Genomic DNA, 25632 nt, shown 5'->3' with positions numbered 1-25632 from the left:
TCCTGTTGTGGAAAGGAGTGTTTCCCTGTGCCTTGTATCTTGTGCCTCGTGTATTGTGCCTTGTGTATTGTGCCTCAGCCTCAGCCTTTTACAGCCATTACCTTGTGTCCTGTGCCTTGTATCCTGTGCCTCGTGTATTGTGCCTCAGCCTCAGCCTTCTACAGCCGTTGCCTCGTGTCCTGTGCCTCGTCTCTTGTGCCTCAGCCTCCTACAGCCGTTGCCTTGTGTCCTGTGCCTCGTGTATTCTGCCTCAGCTTCCTACAGCCTGTGCCTCGTGTCCTGTGCCTCGTGTCCTGTGTCTCATGTCTTGTGCCTCAGCCTAAGCCTCAGCCAACTGCCGGACCGCCTGCATCTGTACCCGGTACCTCTGTGTTTATTCTGCTATCCAGCCACTTCGTATTTTTGTTTCATAAAGTTTGTTCCTGTTTTCTGCATCAGTTCCTGTGTTCTTCGGTTTTTCAATAAAACACCCCGCATTCCCCTGCATCAGTTTGTTCGTTGGTTTTGTTTTTCCTCTCTTACCTATGTAGGCTCAGAGAAGACTGAGGCGGGAGCCTGTCCCCCACGTCCGTGGCCGGCGTCTCACAGGAAGTCGCTGGTGTTGCGCTTCCGGTTCTTCCGCCGGACAACGCGACTAGGGTTCCCTAGGCAACCTGCGTAAACATATGCACAATGAGTGACAGTGAAAAATAATCATACCGCAGTGAAACAAATATTAAACGTAGTGAAACAAATATTAAACGTTAAAACAGCAGCGCTTAGGAGATGCTGCATGATCTGCAAAATCAGTAGCTGAATGTACTCGTTATAGAGGTATGCGGCGTATTGCGCATCTATGACATATATGCCCTGTATTTGAAGTTGAGTCCCCATCGGATAGACAAGCCTTATAATTAATACTGCAACCTCTATGAATAAGCTAGTGTCCAGCTCATAGAGTGAATCAATGGGGACATAGTTAATCAGAAATCACTAGATGTATAGAGGGGATTGTCCAGAAAATTGATTGAAGATGTGGGCTGGTATTGTTTCATTTAAGAAACACATTCCACGGCATTCTCTCATTAAGTCCCTGGGGATAGGTGGTCTTCAACCTAAAGATCCAACCAGCTTCAGACTGAAGCAATTTGGTGTCTCTATCGCCTCCTCTTAATTGGGCTGGGATGTGTTCAATGATAAGGTGTCTAAGGTCATTGAGGGAATGGTCCATCTCGGCAAAATGCCTGGCCACTGGGTGTTCAGATTTCTTGCCTTTGGTCTTGTTAGCCAGTGCTGTTTTTATTGTGGAACGATGCATTGCTGCCCGCTCCCTGAAGGGCCCATTATATCGGCCAGGAATGGCCTATATCACCCCATCTCAGCCTTCCTTGACGGGATCCTACAGCCTCTTATATTAAAACAACCTAACCACATTAAGGATACTACAAGTTTCCTGAAAAGAATACAGAGCTGCTCTACAATCAAAGAGGATACCTGGTTGTGCACCATGGACATATGTAGCCTCTACACGGCTATCCCCCATGATGAGGGGCTAGTGGCCATGAAAAGGTTTCTAACCAATGAACCCAGCCTCTCTGTAGACATCGACCTGTTTCTGCAGCTGCTGGAACTTATTCTTAAAAGGAACTATTTCCTCTTCGATGGCCAGTATTATTTACAGGTCAGTGGGTGTGCGATGGGGAGCAATGTCTCCCCATCGTACGCGAATGTGTTCATGCAACAAGAGGAGCAAAGCATGTTCTTCTCTACAACTACTTGGGCATCCAACATCGACCTATACTGTCGCTACATAGACGACGTCTTCCTACTGTGGCAGGGTGGGAAGGCCAGTCTTGAGGAATTGATCCATTTCATCAATACAAGAGACTCTCCGATCAGGGTCACCTCACAGATTGAGGACACAGCGATCAACTATTTGGATGTCCTTGTCACCAAAAGGAATGGAATGCTGGACACTTCAGTATACTATAAGCCCACAAGCAAAAACACACTGCTCAAAGCCTCGAGTCATCATCCCAGGGCTTTGAAGATTGGCCTATCGAAATCACAATTAATTCGTAGTGCCAGAATTACCAGCAACCCTGACAGGACCGAGGAGGCCCTGGATGTCGTGGTTAAAAAATTTATTGCTAAGGGATACGATGGCAAGACATTGGAGAAACAAAAGCAAGAGGTATTAAATACCCCCAGACAAATATTACTAGAAGGCCAAACCAAGCCAAGCTCCAAAGTCATTCCCTGGACCAATAGATATTCAACCACCAGCCCGGTGATACCAAGGGCAACACGGGCTCTCTGGCCTATTGTCAGTACGGACAGCGGGCTCCCCTGTTTTAGAGACAAAAGGCCCATGACTTGTTTCACTAGAAACAAAAGCATTAAAGATCTAGTTGTCCACACCGACATAACAGGTTTTGCGGCAGACATCTAGCGGGCGCAGAAAGGTGGCACTTTCCTCACCAAGGTTCCAGGCTGCTACAAATGTGTTCAATGCACAACATGCCAGTATATGAAGACCGGGGCATCATTCTCATTACCATCGGCCATAGGAACATTCAGAATCAACCAGGTTGTCACATGCACCACTGCGTATGTGGTGTATTTATTAACATGCCCCTGCATCAAAGGTTATGTGGGCAAAACTATCAGGCCCTTCAGGGAGCGGGCAGCAATGCATCGTTCCACAATAAAAACAGCACTGGCTAACAAGACCAAAGGCAAGAAATTTGAACACCCAGTGGCCAGGCATTTTGCCGAGATGGACCATTCCCTCAATGACCTTAGACACCTTATCATTGAACACATCCCAGCCCAATTAAGAGGAGGCGATAGAGACACCAAATTGCTTCAGTCTGAAGCTGGTTGGATCTTTAGGTTGAAGACCACCTATCCCCAGGGACTTAATGAGAGAATGCCGTGGAATGTGTTTCTTAAATGAAACAATACCAGCCCACATCTTCAATAAATATTCTGGACAATCCCCTCTATACATCTAGTGATTTCTGATTAACTATGTCCCCATTGATTCACTCTATGAGCTGGACACTAGCTTATTCATAGAGGTTGCAGTATTAATTATAAGGCTTGTCTATCCGATGGGGACTCAACTTCAAATACAGGGCATATATGTCATAGATGCGCAATACGCCGCATACCTCTATAACGAGTACATTCAGCTACTGATTTTGCAGATCATGCAGCATCTCCTAAGCGCTGCTGTTTTAACGTTTAATATTTGTTTCACTACGTTTAATATTTGTTTCACTGCGGTATGATTATTTTTCACTGTCACTCATTGTGCATATGTTTACGCAGGTTGCCTAGGGAACCCTAGTCGCGTTGTCCGGCGGAAGAACCGGAAGCGCAACACCAGCGACTTCCTGTGAGACGCCGGCCACGGACGTGGGGGACAGGCTCCCGCCTCAGTCTTCTCTGAGCCTACATAGGTAAGAGATCTTACACGCTGTATTGTTGTTGTTTTTTTTCTGCACCTTGAAAACGGGGTTGATCCCCGAAACGTCGGTTATCTTTTTGCACAACCAAATGCTTTGATAAAGAATTTTTTTCACTAAGTCTACGAGTGCCGCCATTGTGTTCCTGTTGCTATATATATATATATATATATATATATATATATATATATATATATATATATATATATACACATTATTGTGAATTGATTTATACAACCGGTTCTAAATACTATCTTAGTTTAATAAAATAACAATTCATAATTTTTAGTGTTTGCTGTTATATCGCTCCACACTAGTCTCCTGCCTTCTCATATAAACAGCGCATTACTAAAAGGTTAAATCGATGGGAGAACCCCAAATGGTTTTCCTCCCCACGGAGTAATTTTTTTTTTTTAAAGGTACGGTACACAGAGACTAGCTCTGCCCCTGACACCCACAAAGCCCTGCCCCACAAGGGCATAACTATCATAGGTGCAAGGGGTGCAGCTGCTATGGGGCCCAGAGCTGAATGGGGCCCATCATTACTGTCTAAGTAATATGTTTTACATACTACTTTATATACTACTAATATGTTTTACATACTACTTTATATACTACTAATATGTTTTACATAAATAGGGGGCACTTACAAACTTCTGCTATGGGGCCTATTAATATCTAGTTACACCTCTGCGTGCCACAGGTAGCGATTGGCCTTCAGGCCATTCACTGAAAGAACAAAAATGACCATCAATGTATAAAACGTTTGGTGGTCTTGCATAAGATAGTTGGTAAACATTGATGGCCACATACAGTATATGTTTGTTATCGATGGTAACCATCCATTGTGAGCCCGCCGATAACAATCCCTATACTTTACCTCAGCACCATAAGCTGTGCTGTTCTGTGAATCTAATACCAGACTGACTGCTTTTCTCCTGATTGCTGCAGTTTCCAGATAATGTTAAATAATAATAAATCAGGACAAGATTGTCTTTCTTCCAGATATTTCCTTGTGTCAAATTATGCTGACATGGTCCAAAAGTGAGAGAATAATCATTCAAATAGACAGTTGCTGCTCTGCCGCACTCAGGAAAAAGAAATGTAACTTGTGATGACAGCAAGTTTTGATGAACAATTGTTCAGTGAAGATGATTAGCCAGCGTGTTACAGATCTGTTAATCTACTCAGCAATTTTATCTTCCCAGGTCGAGGTAGTTGAGTTATCAGCAGAAAGTCACCATATCTACCAAGTATGAAGCAGTAGAGAGATGATGATATCTGAACGAAGACTAGAAGTAGATATTACATTTTACTATGGACGTCCTCGTGTACTTGAATAACACATCATCCGCACAAAGACGGCTCATAACTCATAGAACTGACAGGTCTTGTAGGAGACTTGCACCAATTTCACAGTAATCCCACGACCATGAAGATAACTGGAAATTGTGTTAATAAATGTCATTTTTCCATAACTACATTTCAGGCTGGACAGAATACTGCATCATCTTTTTTCCTCTCTTTTAATACTGACATGGGAGCAATGAATGCTGTGTTCATTATGGGCGTGTAAGGAGTCTGCTAATGCTGCACTTTGTAACTCTACAGTGACTGGATACTTTCTCAGAAGTGCAACCACATAGAACACCCAAAAATGAGTCTATGGGGTCAAATTATTTAAGGTTTTACAAAACATTTTGATTGATATATTTTAATCTACATGTGCAGCATCTAAGGCCTACAAATGCAAAGTTAACTATTTCAGACTTCAATGCCATTGAGTGTTCTACCAGAGTGCAATCAGCATGAGCTATTGCACAGTTTTGCACTGAGGCTCTGGTTTCCCAACACATTGCATGGTACAGCAGTTGATAAATTGCAGCAGCAAAACATTCAGTATACTGTTAATACAGTAACTGGTTAAAAAAAAAAAAAGCAATTAATGGTAAGAAAGAGAGGGGCTTCTGAGCCATATTGTTCACAAGTGTGTACACTCAATATCATTAACAATGCGCACCCCCCACGTCATAAAGAACCCCCTAAATTTACTGAACATGTACAGATGAGGGAGTTCTCATTGACAAGGGGGGGGAATCATTCGATGGTCGTGACCATCGAATGATTGTTCCACCCTTTTGCAAATAAAAGTAAGGGGGGGTACACACCAGAACGATTAGGGCTCAATTCCATCAATCTGGATCCAATTCCGACCGATTGGATGCAGATTGTATGTAGATTGGGCATGTTTAGGTCCAATTCCGATCCGATTCCAATCCGATGCGCGTCCCCGCTGTCGTTTGGTCGTTTTACAGATCCTTCCTGCTGCAGGTAGGATCTGTAAAAGATCCATTCAACTGAATACAGACTCAGATCGGATTGGGATCAGATTGGATGCAGATCGTTAGCAGATTGTTAGCAGATTGTGTGCTCCAACAGATTGTGCGACCATCACACAATCTGCTAACGATCTACTAACAATCAGGATCGTTCTGGTGTGTACCAGGCCTTAGGCTGACTTTTATTCACAAGCGCCTGGACGATGACAGGGCAGAAAACTGATGTCCTGTGATGTCAGCCGCCTGCTCGAAGAAGGATTTGGCACGCCTGCATTGATATGGTGATGCCCAGCATTTCTCTGGGTGTACCCACCATTGTGGAAATGCAGGGCATCCTTATGCTCCCGCACCCTGTGATACTCGCCAAAGGTATTGGTACTGCGGGTCTGCACATGCGTATTTTCACAGATAGGCATGCACAGATGTCTGGACCAAATTCAGCTTTTTACGAGTATCTTGTCAGCTTTATGAGTTCAATAGTCTGGCTGATAAGAATGACGGTTCAGTGGATACTTTCCTGCATTTATTGATAATGTGCCTCCTGCTAGTTGTCTTAGCTGTACAGAAGTTGGACAACTGTTGTTGCTGATTGGGCAGCAGGCCCATACACATGTTGCTGGTAGTTATCCTGCACAAAGCCAAATGCCTTCATTGAGGAGACTGACAGTCGCCAGCACTAATGAACCATTGTTATTGGCTGATTGGAAATGCACCGCTGACACCAATAAATGCTTTATTTGCTGCTGGGCATAAATTATTCTTTTGTGTGAGCATTGTAGTAAATGTTATTTTGTTTGTGTGTGCACGAGATAGATAGCTGTTTCTGTTTCTTAGATAATATTTTATATTTTATTTATGCCTATTTTACAAGCAAAACAAACAGTTCAGAGTGTCTTTGATTTATGCTGCAGATGTGGTGCCGTACATAATTCATGATGTGTACAGTTCAGCAAATGGCTGGAAATACACGGTTTTTACACGGTTTTATTTTTATTCTAAATTCCATTTTTGGGTAAATGTATCTGTATTTACAAAGAGGGTTACATTAGCAAAGGGTTGCCTAACCTCCCGGATTGGCCAGGAGGGTCCTGGAAATCGGGTCCCCCTCCCGGCCCCCCGGAAAGGTGGGCAATCCTCCGGATTCTGCCACACTCTCCAAATATCCCTGGCAGCTGCGCGCCCCCCTTGTTGAATTACCGCAATTACGGCTTTTCGTGAGATGGGTGTGGAGCTAAATATGCAAATAGTGCCATTTAGCCCCACCCCTCCCAGAGGTCCTGCAAATCCGGGGAATTTCCAGGGCTGGGGGTGGGGCTTGATGACGTCTTCATCCGGAAGTGATGCTGTTAGTCTCCCCGCCGGGCTTCACCCAGAGAGGGGAGTTTTAAAGTAGGCAAGTATGTGTTAGCATGGCAAGAAGCAAAATGTTTTCTCTGTTTGATAAGAAGAGGGGGAGAGACAGCCACTGTGGGGCAATCCAGACCTGATTGATCAGGTCTGAATTCGCTCCCCCTGTCGATGGTGGTGGTTTGCGCATGCTCGTGTGAGATTCACAAACGATTGGGGCATTTGCTCAATAATGGGCGGGTAGGGGACTGGTAGGGGTCAGATGCAGGGGACCACCCACTGTCTTATGTGTGTGATCACAAAATTGGTGGGTGCGCCCATAGAAATGCTGGGCGTACCCCATGTGAACACAGGCGGGCGACTGATGTCACATGATGTCAGTGCCCTCCCTCAAATCGGTGTATTGTCGCCATCTGGAAAGTAAGTATAGACTTACTTTTCAGAGCAAAGGTTGGACATATGATGGTGTGCGACAATCAAATGATTTATCCTCAGTGCAGCCGCATGCGAGTGGATGTGTAAGCCCACACACATCCGCTCGTATGCAAGTGCGGTGATTACCTCAGCGTGGGGGGTTCATGTGTTCAGCAGCGGGGCGGCATTTACCCGCTCGCTAGGTAGTTATTATACGCTGCCTAGTGAGCAGGTCTGAATCGGGCCCTGTGTTCAATCTAGTGTGCTAAAACCTTCATTCTGAGCACAAATCCCAAAATCAGTATCCCAATGAAGAGTGTATTGTTTCCAAGACTATTACTAGATACATGTGCCCCAAACTGTTGTGCTGTTGTACTTTTGAGCTATCCACAGTTGGGACCTACTCATGTGTATGTATATATATATATATATATATATATATATATATGTACTGAGAACTATTCTCTAGTGTTGGAAAGGCATGGGGATAGGCATTTCTGGGCAGGGGGAGGAGGGGCAGTGTATCGAGTTGATGGGCTTGACAGTGTCATGGACAACTTCAGAAGATGTAGTTCCTCTGATATCAGCAGCCAATTATAACGGTACATTTAGAGCAACTAAATGGATGCTCAGAAGCCCAATGGTGTGGACAGCGTTCACCTTTATGTGCACCACAGGAGATTAGAGCTCCAGCTGGTGGGTGTCTCAATGGACAGCCCATCAGATGCAGTATTAACCAGGCCCTATGAGTTAAAGCTACCCTCTAACTCCTGCAGCTAAAGCTAACACTTTGCATTCACGTATGGTTTGCCTTTTATCTAGTTCATACTTGTTTTTTCTCCCGGATCCTGTAGTGAACCGGATTTTTGGTAAAGTCCCCCCATACGCATAGAAGAGTGGGAAGACCCCTCCCACATTCTCCTCACTTCCTAGCGAAGTAGCCAGAATGGGGGGAACAATAACAGGAATTCATAGCCTGTGTTCAAAGGGGGTGGGGCCTATTGATGCAATTCTATTAATTGTGTCATTAAAGTCCTGCCCATTGTTCAAATACTTTTTGCATTACTCATGGCAATTTGCCAGAAGTGAGTGGGGCCTAAGGACGCAATTTATCCACCCCTGCCTCCATTACGGCCCACCTACTTGTTCTCTCAATGCTTTTGCAGGAGAAGACAATTTAACAGTACTGTACAGTAGGTTGACTTTGTGTAGGCATAACAAGGTAAGGATGTGTTTACTTAATCTCTATTGGCTCAGACCTGCACAGAGTTGCAGATTAGCCTGCCACAGGTAGAAGGCCCCAGGGATTGTGCGCATACACTCTGCAGAGGATGGCAGTCGACCTCAGCTGGTTGCTTGTGATTGGATGATTGAGGATTACCCACTCCAACTGATGGTGCTTCCTTCATTTTTGGCATCTACAGTATAAGATTTTATGGCTCTTACATGTTCCTTATGCTATTTTTTCCTGAACGTAGAAACATTACTACAACTGTACTAGACAGGTTATTATCGTGATCATCAGTAATATCTTACAATTTGATGCATTTACCATTCATTACATTTTCATAAATATGTGAGATTACTGTGAATCCGGAGCCAGTAGCAGATTAATCTGGGAATAGTGCTTATAAAAAAAGAGTGATCTTAATGTAATATGTAAACAAGGAATCTGACAGATGTGGAAACTTGTGTGTAACAGAAGCAGATAAGCAGCTTATCTGACAGCTACTGTGTGACTGCCGGTCACTCTTTGCCACCTCTGATAAGGATAAATCCCAATTCATAGAGCATCATAATACATAATCAGTGGTGGCTAATCAAGGTGAACAAAAACATTGCTGTGGAATTATACCCTCATATCTTTTCTAGAAACTTAATTTACTATTTCCTTGTAGAACCTAGTCCAACGAAAATGTAAACCTTAATGAATCTGTGGTTTTTCAGATGTATATAAATAATGTCAGGACACTGAGGTATTGCTGCCACAGCTGACTGCAACAGAATTAGCGTCAAGAAGAATATTGCAGGTCCCAGTAGAACATCTACTGGTCATGTGCTAGCGTCTTTATTATGCCGAAAGAGAGACAAGACACCGGATCAGACCAGGGTAGATATTCGTAGGCCCCATAGCAAAAGTTTGTAAGGGGCCCCCCTATTGAGCAACTGATGGTGATAAATGTATGTAAAACATATTACTTAGACAGTAATTATGGGCCCCCTTCAGCTCTGGGCCCCATAGCAGCTGCACCCCTTGCACCTATGCTAGTTCGACCTTGGATCAGACTATACCTCGTGCCACCCTATAAACTCTAAATATTGTGCTAAGTGACCTTATTTGCGGCATAAGCACAGTGATGATTCAAATGTGGTCTGAATCTAATTTCTGTGTATTTAGGATATTTCAGACAATAGCAGATGTGGTTACAGGAATAACATAAACTTTTAGAAGGCACCATAAATCTTACAACAAGCTGTAATTGTGAGAGGGCATGGCCTCAGTAAAATGGGTTCGGCTTCGCTGGAAATGCCATGTCTGTGAGCCATGTTGTTTTGCTGGAGCAGACACCACCTACAGTGGCTCTTTACTTCTTTTTTTTACAGCCGTCCATAAAGTAGTTCATTGTCATTGCCTTTATCATCTGCATGTGCCGGATGTTGTTTGTAATACAGTACTATGGCTCTGTGTGCCAAGCTCCACAATATCATCCTCAGAAATAGGGACCAGACTGAGGACGAGGCTCATATTCTGCATCCTAAATCAGGTTTTGAGGTGAGGTTATCGGACTATTCTTCGGTTATAAGGTTTACATAATAAATATATACTAAGAAGAGCATATACAGTAGCATACTACAGTATATACTGTTTGACTTGTGACATATCGAACTAACAAATGATTGCCTAAACCAGGGGTGGGGAATATTTTTTTTGTCCCAACGGCTGTTTGTATGAGAAAAAATCCTTCGGGGGCCATATGTAATAAATGATCTTACAAATTGTCCTGCCGCAGCCGTCCCACGCTCCGGCGGCTGCCGCTGAACAGGACTGACTATCTCTGGCTGCTGTTGATTAAGAGGAATGGTTGACAGCAAAATTTTGCACAGGGCCCATTGAGCGGGCGTGTCATGCTCCACCCAAGGGGCGGTCTAGTTCCATATATGGAGAGATAGTGAAAAAAGATTATGAATGTGGCAACCAGATGTGTGGGTGTGCGCTGCTACATCTGAGAGGAATCTTGTAAAATGACTTATATCCAAATGTAGATGAGCCCCAAAGCTGTTAGTAGGAACTACTATACAGTACTTGCTAAAGTGCTAGGAAATGGTGTTGATGATTCAATGTAAACGTATCTGTCTCTTATTCCTTTTTTCCTCACAAAATGTAACAATTTAATGTGGGCTAGGTGAAATGAGGGAGATTGTTAGACTAAAGGGGGAGAGAGGGTGATGGCTGTTATTTCAGGGAGTCTCCTGCAGAATGCAGGGGGGTAGGCAACAAACCGACTCTGAATCTCTGAGGCCATGTTCTCTTGGTGCATGATCACAGCTGAATGCAAAAACATTTAGCCGCCACTCTCCTCTCTGTCAATCATTTGTGTTTTATTCCTCACTCTGAGTGCCATTGCAAAGGTGCCATGGCATGGCCGGTCGATAATCACTGACTTCAATTAAGATTGCTATTGCATACAGATTAATCTGTGAACACAGTGCAAGTGCAACTGTGGGCAACTTCAGTGCAAATCTGAATCTTCTGCCTGTGCAGTTGCAGTACATAATTATATGTCCTGTCTAACAGGTAGAAAGCATAAGTGACCAATTATAACATTAAATATACTTAGTTTCTCAGAATTTCATTATACTGTACACTTGACAAGGTACATTGTGTACTTTTCACTTGAGTGGATATGATTCCTCTCAAGTAAGCCAGAGGAACAGTATGATCTCTCTCTCTCCCTCTCTCTCTGTCTCTGTCAGGCATGTTGTAAGTATATATGATAACATTCAATTCAGTTTCCACAATTGCAAAGTGAAATTGTATTTCTAACCTCCTGTCTCCTATTGAACTCCCTTTTCTGCCCATTTCACTAAGAAGTGGGTAGAATGTGGTAGGCTTGCCCACTAAAGTTGTGATTTGACCTGAATAAGAAATGTGAAAAAGCTTTTTGATCTGAGTCAACATCTTCTATTCTGGCAAGAGGCCTAAAGTTTCACTTTTTGGTGAAAATTACGAAAACTGTGAAGATGCTCCGATCTAGTTAAAATTATGTCATGATGTCTTAGAGTGGTTTATTAATATACTGTAGCATAGTAAAAGAGAGTACGAGCTTGTCCTAGTGCAAAGTGACTGACTTGTGAATATGGTGTATTCTCTGGAATGTGTTTTTTTTTGGGGGGGGGGTATGGGGAGAGGATGCTCTGTAATTGATGTGATCGAGAAAAGAAACTTGGTGGGGGAAAAAAACAGGGTAAATCCCCTTTGTTTGCCTTTAATAGAATAGTGCACCTACAGATAGGACAGGCCTCTTCTTTGCTGGCGGATAGCCAGAACGTCACTGCTGGCGATCCACCAGCAGCCTGGCTCACCATCTGACTGAGATGCGCGTGCGTCTCACGTGCACGTGCGTCTCAGTCTCCGTCGGCAGGGTGACGGGAACCCTGTCCATCTCCGCTTCAGGGAGACAGACAGGGTTAGGGGGGTGCGGGCAGGGACCCCTGGTCACCGCTGACAAGCCGGCGGTGACCCGGGGGAAGCGCTGGAACTGCCGTAGGAAGGGGACGCGCGCGCCTCTCGTGCGCGCACGTCCCCTTCTCGCTATAGATATGGTGAGGGATGGCGGCTGGCGTCGCCATCGCCATCCCCTGCAAAGATGGGACCTGCCCCATCTGTATGTGTCTTCTAATGTCCAACAAAATCTTTACTGAATGCTCCAGTAAGTTTAGTAACAATGCATTACACTCTGGGGTTAATTCTAGTTCATTCTTTCTGACAAAATCCTTCTTAGATGGACAAAACCAGATGGTGGGGCAGATGTAACATGTGCAGAGAGAATTAGATTTGGGTGAGTTATTTTGTTTCTGTGCAGGGAAAATACTGACTGCATGATTTTACACTTCAATATAGATCTCACTTTGAAGAAAAACCCCACCCAAATCTAATTCTCTCTGCACAAGTTACATCTGCCCCACCCGCAGTGCACATGGTTTTGTCCATCTAAGAAGGATTTTGTCAGAAAGAATGGACTAGAATAACCCCCTTTGTTCTTTAGGTACAGGATTTAAAACACTTCTGTTTATTGTCTTTACTTGTGGCAGTTTATTTTAAACATACATTGGTCTGAAAAACAGTGTTGCATCCCCTATGCTGGGAACATGAAAGGGCTGCATTACGGTATATACTGTAGTTATGCCAAAGATAAGCCAATATATTAACAGTTAAATACGTTAAAGTGTATTATGATGTAATAAACAAATACATCTAATGTTTAGTGATATTTAAAATGATACATTAAACAGTTTAAACTGTTACTTGTAATACTTATTGTAACAGTTACTGTTTTTCAATAAAAGATACAAAAAATACAAATACAAAATGTTGAATAAGTAATTTAATGGTCAGATTGAGACTACCATTCTTTAGAAATGGCCATTTCTAATTTTTTACAAATTGCTTAATTATGTAATGACTATGAAGCAGGGATGGGGAGTTAGATTTAGACACATACTTGGGGGATTGGTTTAGGCTGCGGGGAGGGACGGTTAAGGTTAGGCACTAAGGGTGGAGGTTAGGGTTAGGCTGTGTAAGGGGAGGTTTAGGGGTTAGGGGGAATCTCACATTCGGAGCCCGTCCAAGTGTTTGGAAAGCCTGCATCCAGATATCAATTGCCGGCATCCTGACGATCAAGAAATCACACCGACCCCCTATTTACAGATGGAGTGCCCTTCATTTAGCACTGGGGCTCGCCAGATCATCCCCTCTAGGAAACCAGCACTCCATCTGACTGGGACGCGCGTTCCAGTTTCCTGTCTGCGCAAACCCTGCCCATCTCCGCTTCATGGAGATGGGCAGGGTTAGGGGCGTGCAGGGAGGTTGAATCGCGCAGCGGGGACCGGCGATGAAACTGTGGGGACCTGCGGGAGCTCCGTAGTAAGGGGACACACGCGCGTCTTGTGCGCACGCATCCCCTTCCGGTGGCTGGCGGGGGCTGGCGAATCTACCGCCAGTTCCTGCAAGGATGACAGGCGCTACATCTGTAGTGTATTGTACACTGTATAATAATTTCTACAACTAGGCTGGGGACATAGTTTGTGCAGTGAGAATCCCAACAGTCAGGTTGCTGTCAGAGGTCAAAATCCCAATGGATCCCAGTAGTATTTAAACCCAACCCCTAGCCCACCCTTCCCACAAACTTATCGTTAACAGAAACAGGAGGACACATTTTCTCTTTGTTTTGTATGCAGAGTACATTGCACTCAGCTATTGTGTATGCCAATAGAAAGTGATGCAATGAGCTTAGGAGATCAGTACTCACACCTCCTTGCAGACTCCTGAGTGAGAACCAGTCTGTAGATGGACAAGCGGTTGACTCCACCACACATGTTGCTTTTCTCCCCCTTGCACTCCATGTTACATTCTGTCTCGCTTACATTTAAGGCTTTAATTTTGTGACCACAGTAGCATTCTGCTCCGAACTCAAGTCCAGCATACATGTATCCCCTGCATAGAAACAAGAAGGCATATAAGTTTTACATCCTAAAAATAGGTCATCATACTCATAGTATCTATACGCCATACTGTGCATGGTATCCGGCATGACATCCTACTCATTTTAAACACAATGAAACACCATTCACAGAGGGCCTTATTCTAGTTCACTCTTTCTGACAAAATCCTTCTTAGATGGACAAAACCATGTGCACTGCAGGTGGGGCAGATGTTACTTGTGCAGAGAGAATTAGATTTGGGTGGGGTTTTACTTTAAAGTGAGATCTATATTGCAGTGTAAAAATAATGCAGCCAGTATTTACCCTGCACAGAAACAAAATAACTCACCCAAATCTAATTCTCTCTGCACATTTTACATCTGCCCCACTTGCAGTGCACATGGTATTGTCCATCTGTGAAGGATTTTGTCCGAAAGAGTGAACTAGAATAGAACTAGAATTAACACTGCCAGATACACTGGGACTGGGCTGCAATTGTAATTGCACATTAATTAATTTCAAGCAACTAATTTTCAAGGTAAAAAGTAGCAAATGAAGCACAATGGAACTTGGCCTGAGCAAATGTCATGGTCATCGCATTGTATACAGATTTACTCATTCAAAAACACATGTACAAATATGGAGCATCAAATCCATTGGTACTTTATGCATCTTATTTTCTTTGTCTATTTATCAACTCTGTTTATGTTTTCATGATTTTGCATTCTCCAAACCTCTAACATAAGCTTTGTCCCAAATGATTCTACTGCAGGACTTTGTTCGGGCTGCACCCACTCTGTGGAATGCCCGCCCAAGCACAATAAGACTCTCCTCCAGTATCCAAACCTATAAGCGTTCCCTGAAAACTCATCTCTTCAGGCAAGCTTATCAAATTCCAGAACCAGTCACGGAACCTTGCATTCTGGTGGAATCGATGCAATAAAGAATACAGTATCTATCCTTATGTATCAATGCCTAGTTCCCTTTTAGATTGTAAGCTTGCGAGCAGGGCCCTCCTACCTTTTGACTGTCTGTAAATACCCAGCTCCTGCGACCAGCGACCATTAGGAGGCTGAACATGGGAGGGTGCACCTGGCAATTTATCGCTGCAGCACAAACAAATGCTGTACACAGCATTAACACTTTGTTTGCAACCAATAGCAGGCTATTTATTACACATTTTTTGGGGGTCTACTCAGACTAAAAAAGAAATCCATTTTAAGTACAGCCCTGGGACATCAATTAGACTACGGTAGATGAAAATTGCTAATTGAATCCCACCTTAGCTTTTTAGCATTTTGCTATTTGTTTAATAACATATACAGCGTGCATGATAGAGTTTTTAGAAAGTCTTATGGAAAACACTGTTTAGTATATCAGTATATGCTGAAAACATATTTCAGTTCAAAATGGGATTAAATAAGGATCATGTTTTAGAATGTATTTGTGTGCACAAACTAATAAAACTTCATTCATTCAGCATTCGCCATCCTACCGTTCAGCACAGTTGTCCTGGCAACGGAACACTGTCATCTTTTTGTAGTCAAAAAAGGACACTCCGTGGAGCGCTCTCTGCCGTGTGTCATCCATGTAGCATCCAATATACTTTGCTGCAAAACAACAGTAATGTAACACATTAGAGATAGCCTGGATGAGGAAGTTATGCATTACACTGCTCAAACCCTTATGCTGAATATTGATCTTAGCTTAGTTGTAAATTGTTTTATTTAACACAACTGAAGTGTTTGTATTGTCTCAAGTTATTCATGCAGCTATTGGATTGAATTCTCTAGCAAATCAATGCTATGGTGAAATAGTTATTATGTACCATAAATCCAGCGTATGGAAGCTTACATCATTTTAAATATAGGATCCTGGCACATAAATGTGTTATATTCTGGCATTTTACTTTTTGTGGTGTGTTCTATTCATGTAATTTGTCTTCGATGCATAAATGAATGTAGCCAGTGGCAATAAACAAATACCAGTTTTCCATTATTGCAGCGCCATGCTTGAATGTGTATTCGGTATATAATTCTAAGACTAGAAGAATTTTAAACAAAGCCTATCAAAGTCATGAATATAAGTGGGCTATCATTGTGGCTGCATAGATGGTTTCTCTGTTTTTCATGACCACAGCTGAACCATAGTCATATGCTGCACCCCACACTACTTTCCTAAAGGTTGCACTGATATTCACTGTTCAGATGTTCCATGGGTGCAAGTGTATGTATATGTGTATGCCTACAGTAGCTACTGCTTCTGTGTTCTGTCACAGAAATAATGTAAAGGAGCCCATACACGATCCGTTGTGTAGAGCTCCGTTCTGTACTATGCGGTACGCGCTCCCGCGCATCACATAGTACGGTACAAAAAGTATGTGCTGCACATACTTTTTGTACTAGGTACACATCGGAATGGATCGCAGTGCATGCACACTGCATGCACTAGGGATGCGATCCGATCCGATGTGTACTTTAAAAGTACAGAACGGACCGAAAAAATGGACCGTGTATGGGGGGCATAACACTGATCAATCAATTACCACAATTTAATATTCTAAATCATAAACATTCTGTTCAATGGATCTTTTTTCAACATGTAGTTTGTGTCACTTAGGTCATATAACTTATAAAGTACATAACTGAGCCTGTAACATGTCTTAAAAATGCACTTCCTTCCCATTTATCTGTTGTGTAGCAAGTGATGAGTAGCAAGCATGATGAGTATTACATGAGGAGTATCAAGTAATGATTAGTACGTGATTAGTAAGTGATGAGTAGCAAGCGATGATTAGTACATGATGAGTAAGTAATGATTAGTACAAGATTAGTAAATGATGATTAGTTCATGATTAGTAAGTGATGATTAGTTCATGATTAGTAAGTGATGATTAGTACAAGATTAGTAAATGATGATTAGTTCATGATTAGTAAGTGATGATTAGTTCATGATTAGTAAATGATGATTAGTTCATGATTAGTAAGTGATGATTAGTTCATGATTAGTAAGTGATGATTAGTTCATGATTAGTAAGTGATGATTAGTTCATGATTAGTAAGTGATGATTAGTACAAGATTAGTAAATGATGATTAGTTCATGATTAGTAAGTAATGATTAGTACAAGATTAGTAAATGATGATTAGTTCATGATTAGTAAGTGATGATTAGTTCATGATTAGTAAGTGATGATTAGTTCATGATTAGTAAGCGATGATTAGTAAAAGATTAGTAAGTAATGATTAGTACAAGATTAGTAAGTGATGATTAGTACAAGATTAGTAAGTAATGATTAGTACAAGATTAGTAAGTGATGATTAGTACAAGATTAGTAAGTGATGATTAGTACAAGATTAGTAAGTGATGATTAGTACAAGATTAGTAAGTGATGATTAGTACAATATTAGTAAGTGATGATTAGTACATGATTAGTAAGTGATGATTAGTTCATGATTAGTAAGTGATGATTAGTTCATGATTAGTAAGCGATGATTAGTACAAGATTAGTAAGTAATGATTAGTACAAGATTAGTAAGTGATGATTAGTACATGATTAGTAAGCGATGATTAATACATGATTAGTAAGTGGCAATGAGCATTTAGGTAAATACATTATAATAAATGTACAGTATGGGGGCCTCCAGAAATTTATTTTGCAGGGGGGTTAAGCTTTATGTCTGTTCATCTCAAAAAACCCAATTCAAACTTGGGAAATGCCCTCATCTTCCCAATCTCTCCTATTGACTATATAAACTGATGGTACCACCTAATGCATAAATCAGTGGTTTCCAAACTGTGTGGCGTGGCATCCAAGGGCGCCTTGAGACATTTGTATGGGTGCTTTGGATTGTTGGTTCAGGACCAATTAAATTTTTTTAGTCAATGTATTGCAATAGGTAAAACCAGTGCATGTCGCTGTCAATCCTAAAAAACTGTGCTGTATATGGACAAATAGAGTGAATTTGGTCCCTCACCACATAAGTGACCCTAAAGATGGCATAGAAACTCATTTAAATTAATTAAATATTTTTTTCTAAATTAGTCAAAAATAAACTTTTGTCATAGAGGTGCCGTAAAATCAATTCTAATACTCTAGGGCATCGTAATGCAAAAAAGTATGGGAACCCCTGGAATAAATTATATTATTTTTATAGTAACCTGGGACCTTATAACTGAAAGGGGAAAGCTCACATGCATAAATGCCAGTTTTGGGGGCATTCAATCAGAGCCTTCTCCACCAAAAAAAGCTACAAGAATTAATTTTGTTGCCAGAAATGACAATAAATCAGAAATAATTAGCTTTTTTTATTTCTTAGCATATTAAAATTTTAATTTGAACATTGAACTGTTGTCTGTGTGGGTCATAAACTTGGCCAAAGGCACAGACTGCATTTGTCAGATGTTATAGTCACAACGAGACTCAGATGCTACGGATCAGGTCCCAGGTGAAGTTTCAGACTGAAGCACAGAATTAATATTCACACCACACTTCCTTTCCTGATAAAACCCATCTGCAATTAAACACCTGTGGGCATGAGTTGTCTTCTATTGCTTCCGAGTTTCTTACACAGAATAGTAAATTCAGGAGACACACGGTGTCACCTTACTGTATGTTGCCAGACACAGCAAAAAGATTACAGGAATAAACCCTACATTTTATATATACAGTTTATACGAGCAGCACATGAGATGCGTAATGTATCATCTGGTAAAAAAATCATATATATATGAACTGACCATCAGTTCTCTAAAACAAACTTCTACTTTAAACTTGGTCGCCGTGAGCAGTTTTAACCCAGCTCTAACACCAGTGATCAAAGAGATTCATGAAATCATAAAGGCAAATCTGAAAGACAGGTTTGACTCACTTCATGTTTTTTACTGTGGGGAATAAGCAGCCAGTCCGCACACCTATTAAACACATACTTACATAGAAAGCCTTACATTTTTAATGACAGTGATAGAAGAGGAACAGACAACTCTTCAATATATCAAGGGCATAAAACCTGCTCAGTTTCTGCATCACAAATCCTGGTAACATACTTCATGGCAGAAGTGGGAAAAAACAAAAGAGCAGTTCTATAATTTCCAGATAATTAAACTTAGCAAGAGACAAGGTGACATCACAGGCAGAAAGCTGCTCTGTGTTGTAAGTGCTCTGAATGTGATATAATTGATCTGGAAGGTGAACAGACTGACACAGAAACATGGACCACACCAGCGGCTTTCAGGAAACCTCAAAGGATAGCTGACTGAATACTTAACATTTCAAACACTGATCATCAGATTTACTAAAGGTTGATAAGCAACGTTAACTGTAAGCATCAGCAAGAGACATTATAATTACATTCAACAGGCAATTCGCTAAATTATACAGGTATGAGATGTTTTATTCAGAATCCCAGCATCTAAGAAGTTCAGATACTGCAAAGATAAAATAGTAAATTACTGGGTTAATGTAAAACACAGACATCCCCAAGTGCCTCCTCATGACGGTGTCCCACATTTTCTAACTGCTTTATGCAGAAGATATATCAATGTATATATCAACTTCCACTATAAATATAATCTTTGTATTCTTCATCTCATCTTTGAATTATTTTACTTTTGAGAGAGAATTAGATTTGGGTGAGTTATTTTGTTTCTGTGCAGGGAAAATATTGGCTGCTTTATTTTTACACTGCAATATAGATCTCACTTTGAAGTGAAACCCCACCCAAATCTAATTATATCTGCACATGTAACATCTGCCCCCTCCGCAGTGCACATGGTTTTGTACATTTGAGAAGGAATTTGCCTTTGCGAGTGAACCAGATTAAGGGCCATATAGTCTAGATCAAATGTGTACATGGCACTGTGCCAATTAGTCAAATCGGGATTGAATAGAATGTAAATTGCACCATGTGTACACCCCTTTAGTTTAACCAGCCAGCATTTGGCCTATGTTGGTAAACAATGAGGGTCATTCAGACCTGATCTTCCTTCAGTGATAATCAATAGACTGTGTATGCATGAGGTCATTCTGTGTGCAAGTTGATTGATAGAAAGCCGGTTTTCTAGGAGGCACAGGGAAAATGCAAGCGTGCCCAGCTACAGCACAGTCCAAAATTCAAATAGGGGAGATACGGTAACTGCCACCAGCTGCCATTCCAGTAGTTGGGTCTTTCAGTTATTTTTTTTTATATATGGCATTGATGAATGCAAAAATTAAACATATCATAAGGTTATAAACTTCAATATGTCAGTATTTGCAGGGTTTAAATATAAGCTGTAAGTATGCGGCAAGGTAGAGTTGATTTGCTGAAGTTATTCATCATTCTTGACTTCACTAGTCTCCTGAAAGTAATTTTTCTATCTTACGAGGAGAGAGTGAGATCTTTGGTATTCATAAGTCATTAATAGCTGAGATGCTTTAGCCGACATAGAAGTCAGAAAGGCAAACAATATATCTCAGACTGCTTAAACACAATTTTTATGAAACTCAAGGTGCAGGATGCATTACGCATCCCATTTTGAATGCAATTCATCCAGGGCCAGTGTAAGGCTTACAGTATCAGCACGTTAGGTAAAACTTCAATATACTAACTCCCTGCCCTTAACAGCCCCTCAAGTGAAGATGCAGAGGTGTCATCTAAGATGTTCCACAGCCACCACCTATAGACAGTACAAGAAGAATGTCTTCCTCATAGACATCATTCATTTTGTGAAAGCCAGACTCAGTGTTTCCCCACCAGACACCAGTGGCCAAGGCAGCTTCCTAATGGCAGAGCTAGCCGGGAATGCATCCTATACTGGTATGCAGGGGGTTACTAGGGGGTTATATGCCCCGGGTACTGGATGTGATAACCATACTGGTATGCAGGGGGTAGGGGGGTACTAGGGGGTTACATGCCCTGGGTGCTGGATGTGATACCCATACTGGTATGCTGCTGCAGGGGAAAGGGAGATACTAGGCGGTTACATGCCCCGGGTGCTGGATGTGATAACCATACTGGTATGCAGGGGGAAGGGGGATACTAGGGTGTTACATGCCCCGAGTACTGGATGTGATACATATATTGGTATGTAGGTGGAAGGGGGGTACATGCTTTGTGTGCTGGATGTGATTCTCATACTGGTATGCAGGGAGAAGGGGGGTACTAAGGGGTTACATTCCCCAGGTGCTGGATGTGATACCCATACTTGTATGCAGGGGGAGACAGAGCGGAGACAAATTACTGTCCTGCCCTGTGTGATGAAAATTCTCTTTTCATCCCTGGGCTAGAGCCATGTGGGTGTATTAAGTACTGTGGGGTTGTGGCTACAGCACTTTTGGTGTGTACTCCCCTACATTATCAGCCCCAATGTCTCCCTAAGGAAGCAAAAGGTATAAAAATTGCATGATTTTGTATAGTTTAAATACAATTTTTATAGTTAGGATTTAATGTGGACTCCTGTGTGACCAACTGGTGGCTCAGCATCATGCTGTCCTAATGAGCCTATTGTTATGTGAAGGCGGAGAATTGTAGCTCCACCCACACATCCTGACACTCAACATCAAGGTAAATAGAATTAAATAGAATTAAGCCTCTGAATGCTGCTGCTTGTTTCCATTTTGTACACTATATATATAATTTGTATACAGTACATACAATAATATACATACACACACACAAATGTAAAAATATAACTATACATGCCCCCTGTTTTCTCACACAGAAGAAAAGCTTAGTCTGCAAGCTATGGTTTCATTACTATTCAGAGGTTATGTAATAGATTCTTTTGGTGTCTTCTAATGGATAACAAATCAATGTTACTTGGAATTATGGCAAATAAGTTCCCGAGGTTTTCTCCTAATGAATGTAGCATCTTGCAAATGCTTTCTATTAAATAAAAAAAAAGCAATGTGTGTTTCTACAGGACTATAACTGTTTGTGCTGTTATGTGTTTAAAAGGGGATATATGATCACATACAGTATGTACATACTTTGTTTATTATTATTATTATTTTAAAGCTTGGTCTTGTTTTAATTATTCAGTACTACAGGTTGAGTATCCCGTATCCGGGCATCCCTTATCCGAATTATTCCAAAAAACGTGGTTTTTTGGAATAATTCCAATTTTTTATACTTACCAAGTCCCCCGGCCTCCAAGGCAGGCCTTCAGCATCCTCCCCGTCGTCTCCAGCGGTCCCAGGAGAGCATTGCGCGAGTAGGTGCGCGCGCCGGTGATGTCACCAGCGCACCTGGGAACTCGCGCAATGCACTCCTGGGACCGCTGGAGACAGCGGAGACATGCTGGAGGCCTGCCGTGGATGCTGGGGGACCAAGTTTGATGCCGACGGACCATCTGGGCACCACCAGGGGACAGGTAAGTATGTTTAACAAAAGTTATTTCAAAATCCGGAAAAATCTCTTATCCGGAATGCTCGTGGTCCCGAGCATTTCGGATAAGGGATACTCTGTACGAGCATATTTTATAACTATTCAGGGTGAATCGCATCATCGGACACCCCAGACCACCCACTTGAAGAACATCGTTGGGGGGGGGGGGTTTCCTGGAAGATGCAGAAGATTTTTAGGAGCCTCATGGCCATTACGGGAGAATAGACAAGTATATATATATATATACACCATACCAAAATTGCTACTGTAAAGAATGGCAGAAGGCCATACACACGGGGCAGTTACATTAGAAATAAAGCCTGGATCGCTCTGTGTGTATGGCCCTTGGTGACATGGTGACAGCAATGCATGGACTCGCCCGTCGTTATCACCTGACTTGCACACTGCTCCTGTGTGTGCGGGGCATAAGAAGTGTTGGAGAGAACTGAATTCTCTGCTAGCATGATATAGAGGCACTTTACAAAAAGCAAACATTCTAGAGGTTCTGCCTCCCTAAATGCTTTGAAACAATTGTCTAATCCTCCAAAGCAAACACCTCTTGTGCTACAAATACTTCTATGCAAAGGATTTGTGCAGGATCAACAGTTTCAATAAGACAAAGACAACTCCCCTTTAGGTTTATTACACGCACCAATTAGCCCCTGGATGAAGAATTATTGTCAATTTTATGCAATTTCAAGAATTCCTAATGAAAGTGCCAAAGCTCATTAGACATTGCCAGAAATAATATCATCTTACAGGGCTACTACATTTCCCTCTGATATATTGGCTTGAAAAGCTGTGCTGTTTTATTATTTATACATGATAAATATATTATATGCTGCAAATGTCACGGAGAAATGAAGCACAAAGCATCTTATTTTTATTTTATACAGTAAATAGAAAAAATGAAAAACGAAGCGTGAACTATTGTAAATTCACATACGAAAACATAGACTTCTAGCACTGCCACTTTCCTCCCACCGGGTAGAACGATGCTCAGGAGCTACACTACCTCTGTTTCAGACAAAGCTGGGGAAGCGGGGGTATGAATAAGGCAAGCGGCATAAGCACATGCAGAAAAGCCAACAGCTTGCATTCACCTATGTCCCGTTAACTGCTATGGAGGAGGCAGCAGTGTCACTTCAGTGTTGCCTCCACCCCCACACCGCATGATGTCCACCGCTCCTCACCGCCCCCCCCCCCCCCCCGGTTGATGTCAGTGACCCGACAATAAGCCGGGTTGCTGATAGCCACAGCTAGTGCAAATGCCAGGTCACCTCCGGGACAGACCCGACATTTTAGATCTGAATGGGGTATATAGTGTGCCGCCACAACTCCAAATCAACTCCATGCGTAGTGGATAGTGGAGTTATGAACAGGTACAAAATAGGATGGAATTGCATGCAATCACATTGCATCGCATGCAATCGCATGCGATATGGCATCTGCCGCCATGAAACTAAACAAGTAGCGTTGTTTATAGTGCCAATATTCCATGGGTGCCTAAAATATGAATGTGTAACAATATGTCTCCCATTCAGGGACCTGTTTATCTTACATTTTCTATCAATCAATAATAGGGCCAAATGTAATTGGGTGCAATTTTTTAGAACAAGTCAGCAATCATTTGTGATTTCTAGTGAGCTTTTAATACCGGAAATGTACAATTTTTTTAGGCATGTGCAGTTTTTCCCGTGAAATAAAAGGAAAAAAACCCAGAATGTTTATTCTGTATTAATATCTGCTATTTAAGATGTGTAAATATTATTTTGTGTTGTGGGATTGGTTAGATACCCCCAGGTGTGGATCCAGGAAAAAATTACAGGGTGGGGGGCACCATGATAGGAGAGGGGATGGGAGGGGGTGTTAGTGGAGCCAGTGTATATGCTCAGAGAGCTGCAAGAGACAGGAGGAGAGCAGAGAAAGGGAGCGGGAATGGGATTAAAAATAGGCCCTGGCATTTACACAGTACAGGTACACAGGCCCACCTTGGCGTCAAAAGTGAAGTATGTAGTTCTGTGCATGCTTTCAACGTGCACGCAAGCTATATTCTTAGGGTTCTGTGAAGAAATACAGCAATAGTAACATGTAACTTGGAATATATCTGGACTTCACATCAATGCTCCATCTTTTCTCTCCAAAGTGTTGTACAGTATTATATATCCTGGATCTGTTAAACTCTGAAATTGAAGGATATTCACATTGACCTGCATCTGATTCCTTGCCTGGCCTTCATCCATTGAGACTATCAACTTGCACACTTGCCATTATATCAGCCAAAATCTACTGTGTTCCTGTTGTTTCACTGCATTTGTTATCCTCTGCTCCGCTCACTGTGGATTTACCAGGATTTATGTGACACAGTTGACTTGTGAAGAGTGCCAGAATAAACAAAGGAGACATTTCCACTTCTGTGTCTGCTAAATGCTAAGATTTAAATGAAATCCACACTTTTTAGACATTACTGTAATTCTTTTTTTTATTATCTGTAACACAAGATGAAGCACTTCTTGCACTTGAAGGGGCATACACATGGAATGAGTTCAGCCCCATTTCTAAGCGCTCTGACTAGACTGCTTATAAAAGGAGCACTGATTGCTCCATGTGTATGCCTTGCAGCAATGAAAATGAATGGTAGTTTCAGCTCTGTGTTGAATGATCTGTGCTAATCAGTGTTCTCTGCTGAGAACACTGGCAATCTGACTAGATTTTGACCGCAGAATTTGAACTTTTAAAAGATAGGCCCGGCCACTGATTGGCTGAGAGTGCTCTCTCTCTCAGCCAATCAGTGGCCAGCCTATCTTTTGAATTTTCAAATTTGGTCACCGCTGTCTGCAGTTTCCTCTCACTCAACGCTTCCTGGACACTACAGACTGCCTGTTCCGCCACTGCACTCACAGCCCCTAGGACTTCATGCCGCCCAGACCCCACACTGCTCATGCTTACCCGTCCTACCACCCTGCCCCTGCACACACAGCCCCCGGGCATTTTCCTGCTGCCCACCCCTTCAC

General features: G+C 42.1%; 1 protein-coding gene across 2 annotated transcripts in view; it reads right to left on the bottom strand.

Moving 5' to 3' along the window:
- The window catches only part of WSCD2 (WSC domain sialate O sulfotransferase 2), a 273923-nt gene that overhangs the window by 117258 nt on the left and 131033 nt on the right, over positions 1 to 25632 (bottom strand). For both annotated transcript variants that reach the window (XM_083151445.1, XM_083151446.1), the window contains exons 3-4: positions 15750 to 15864; positions 14083 to 14267 (exon numbers count right to left, since the gene is read on the bottom strand). In XM_083151445.1, coding sequence (XP_083007571.1) covers positions 14083 to 14267; positions 15750 to 15864 — 300 coding nt within the window. The remainder of the gene's footprint in view (positions 1 to 14082; positions 14268 to 15749; positions 15865 to 25632) is intronic.

Source organism: Crinia signifera, chromosome 1, assembly GCF_055691185.1.
Source record: "Crinia signifera chromosome 1, ASM5569118v1, whole genome shotgun sequence".
Taxonomy (NCBI): domain Eukaryota; kingdom Metazoa; phylum Chordata; class Amphibia; order Anura; family Myobatrachidae; genus Crinia; species Crinia signifera.
This window is presented reverse-complemented; position numbering and strand designations above follow the sequence as displayed.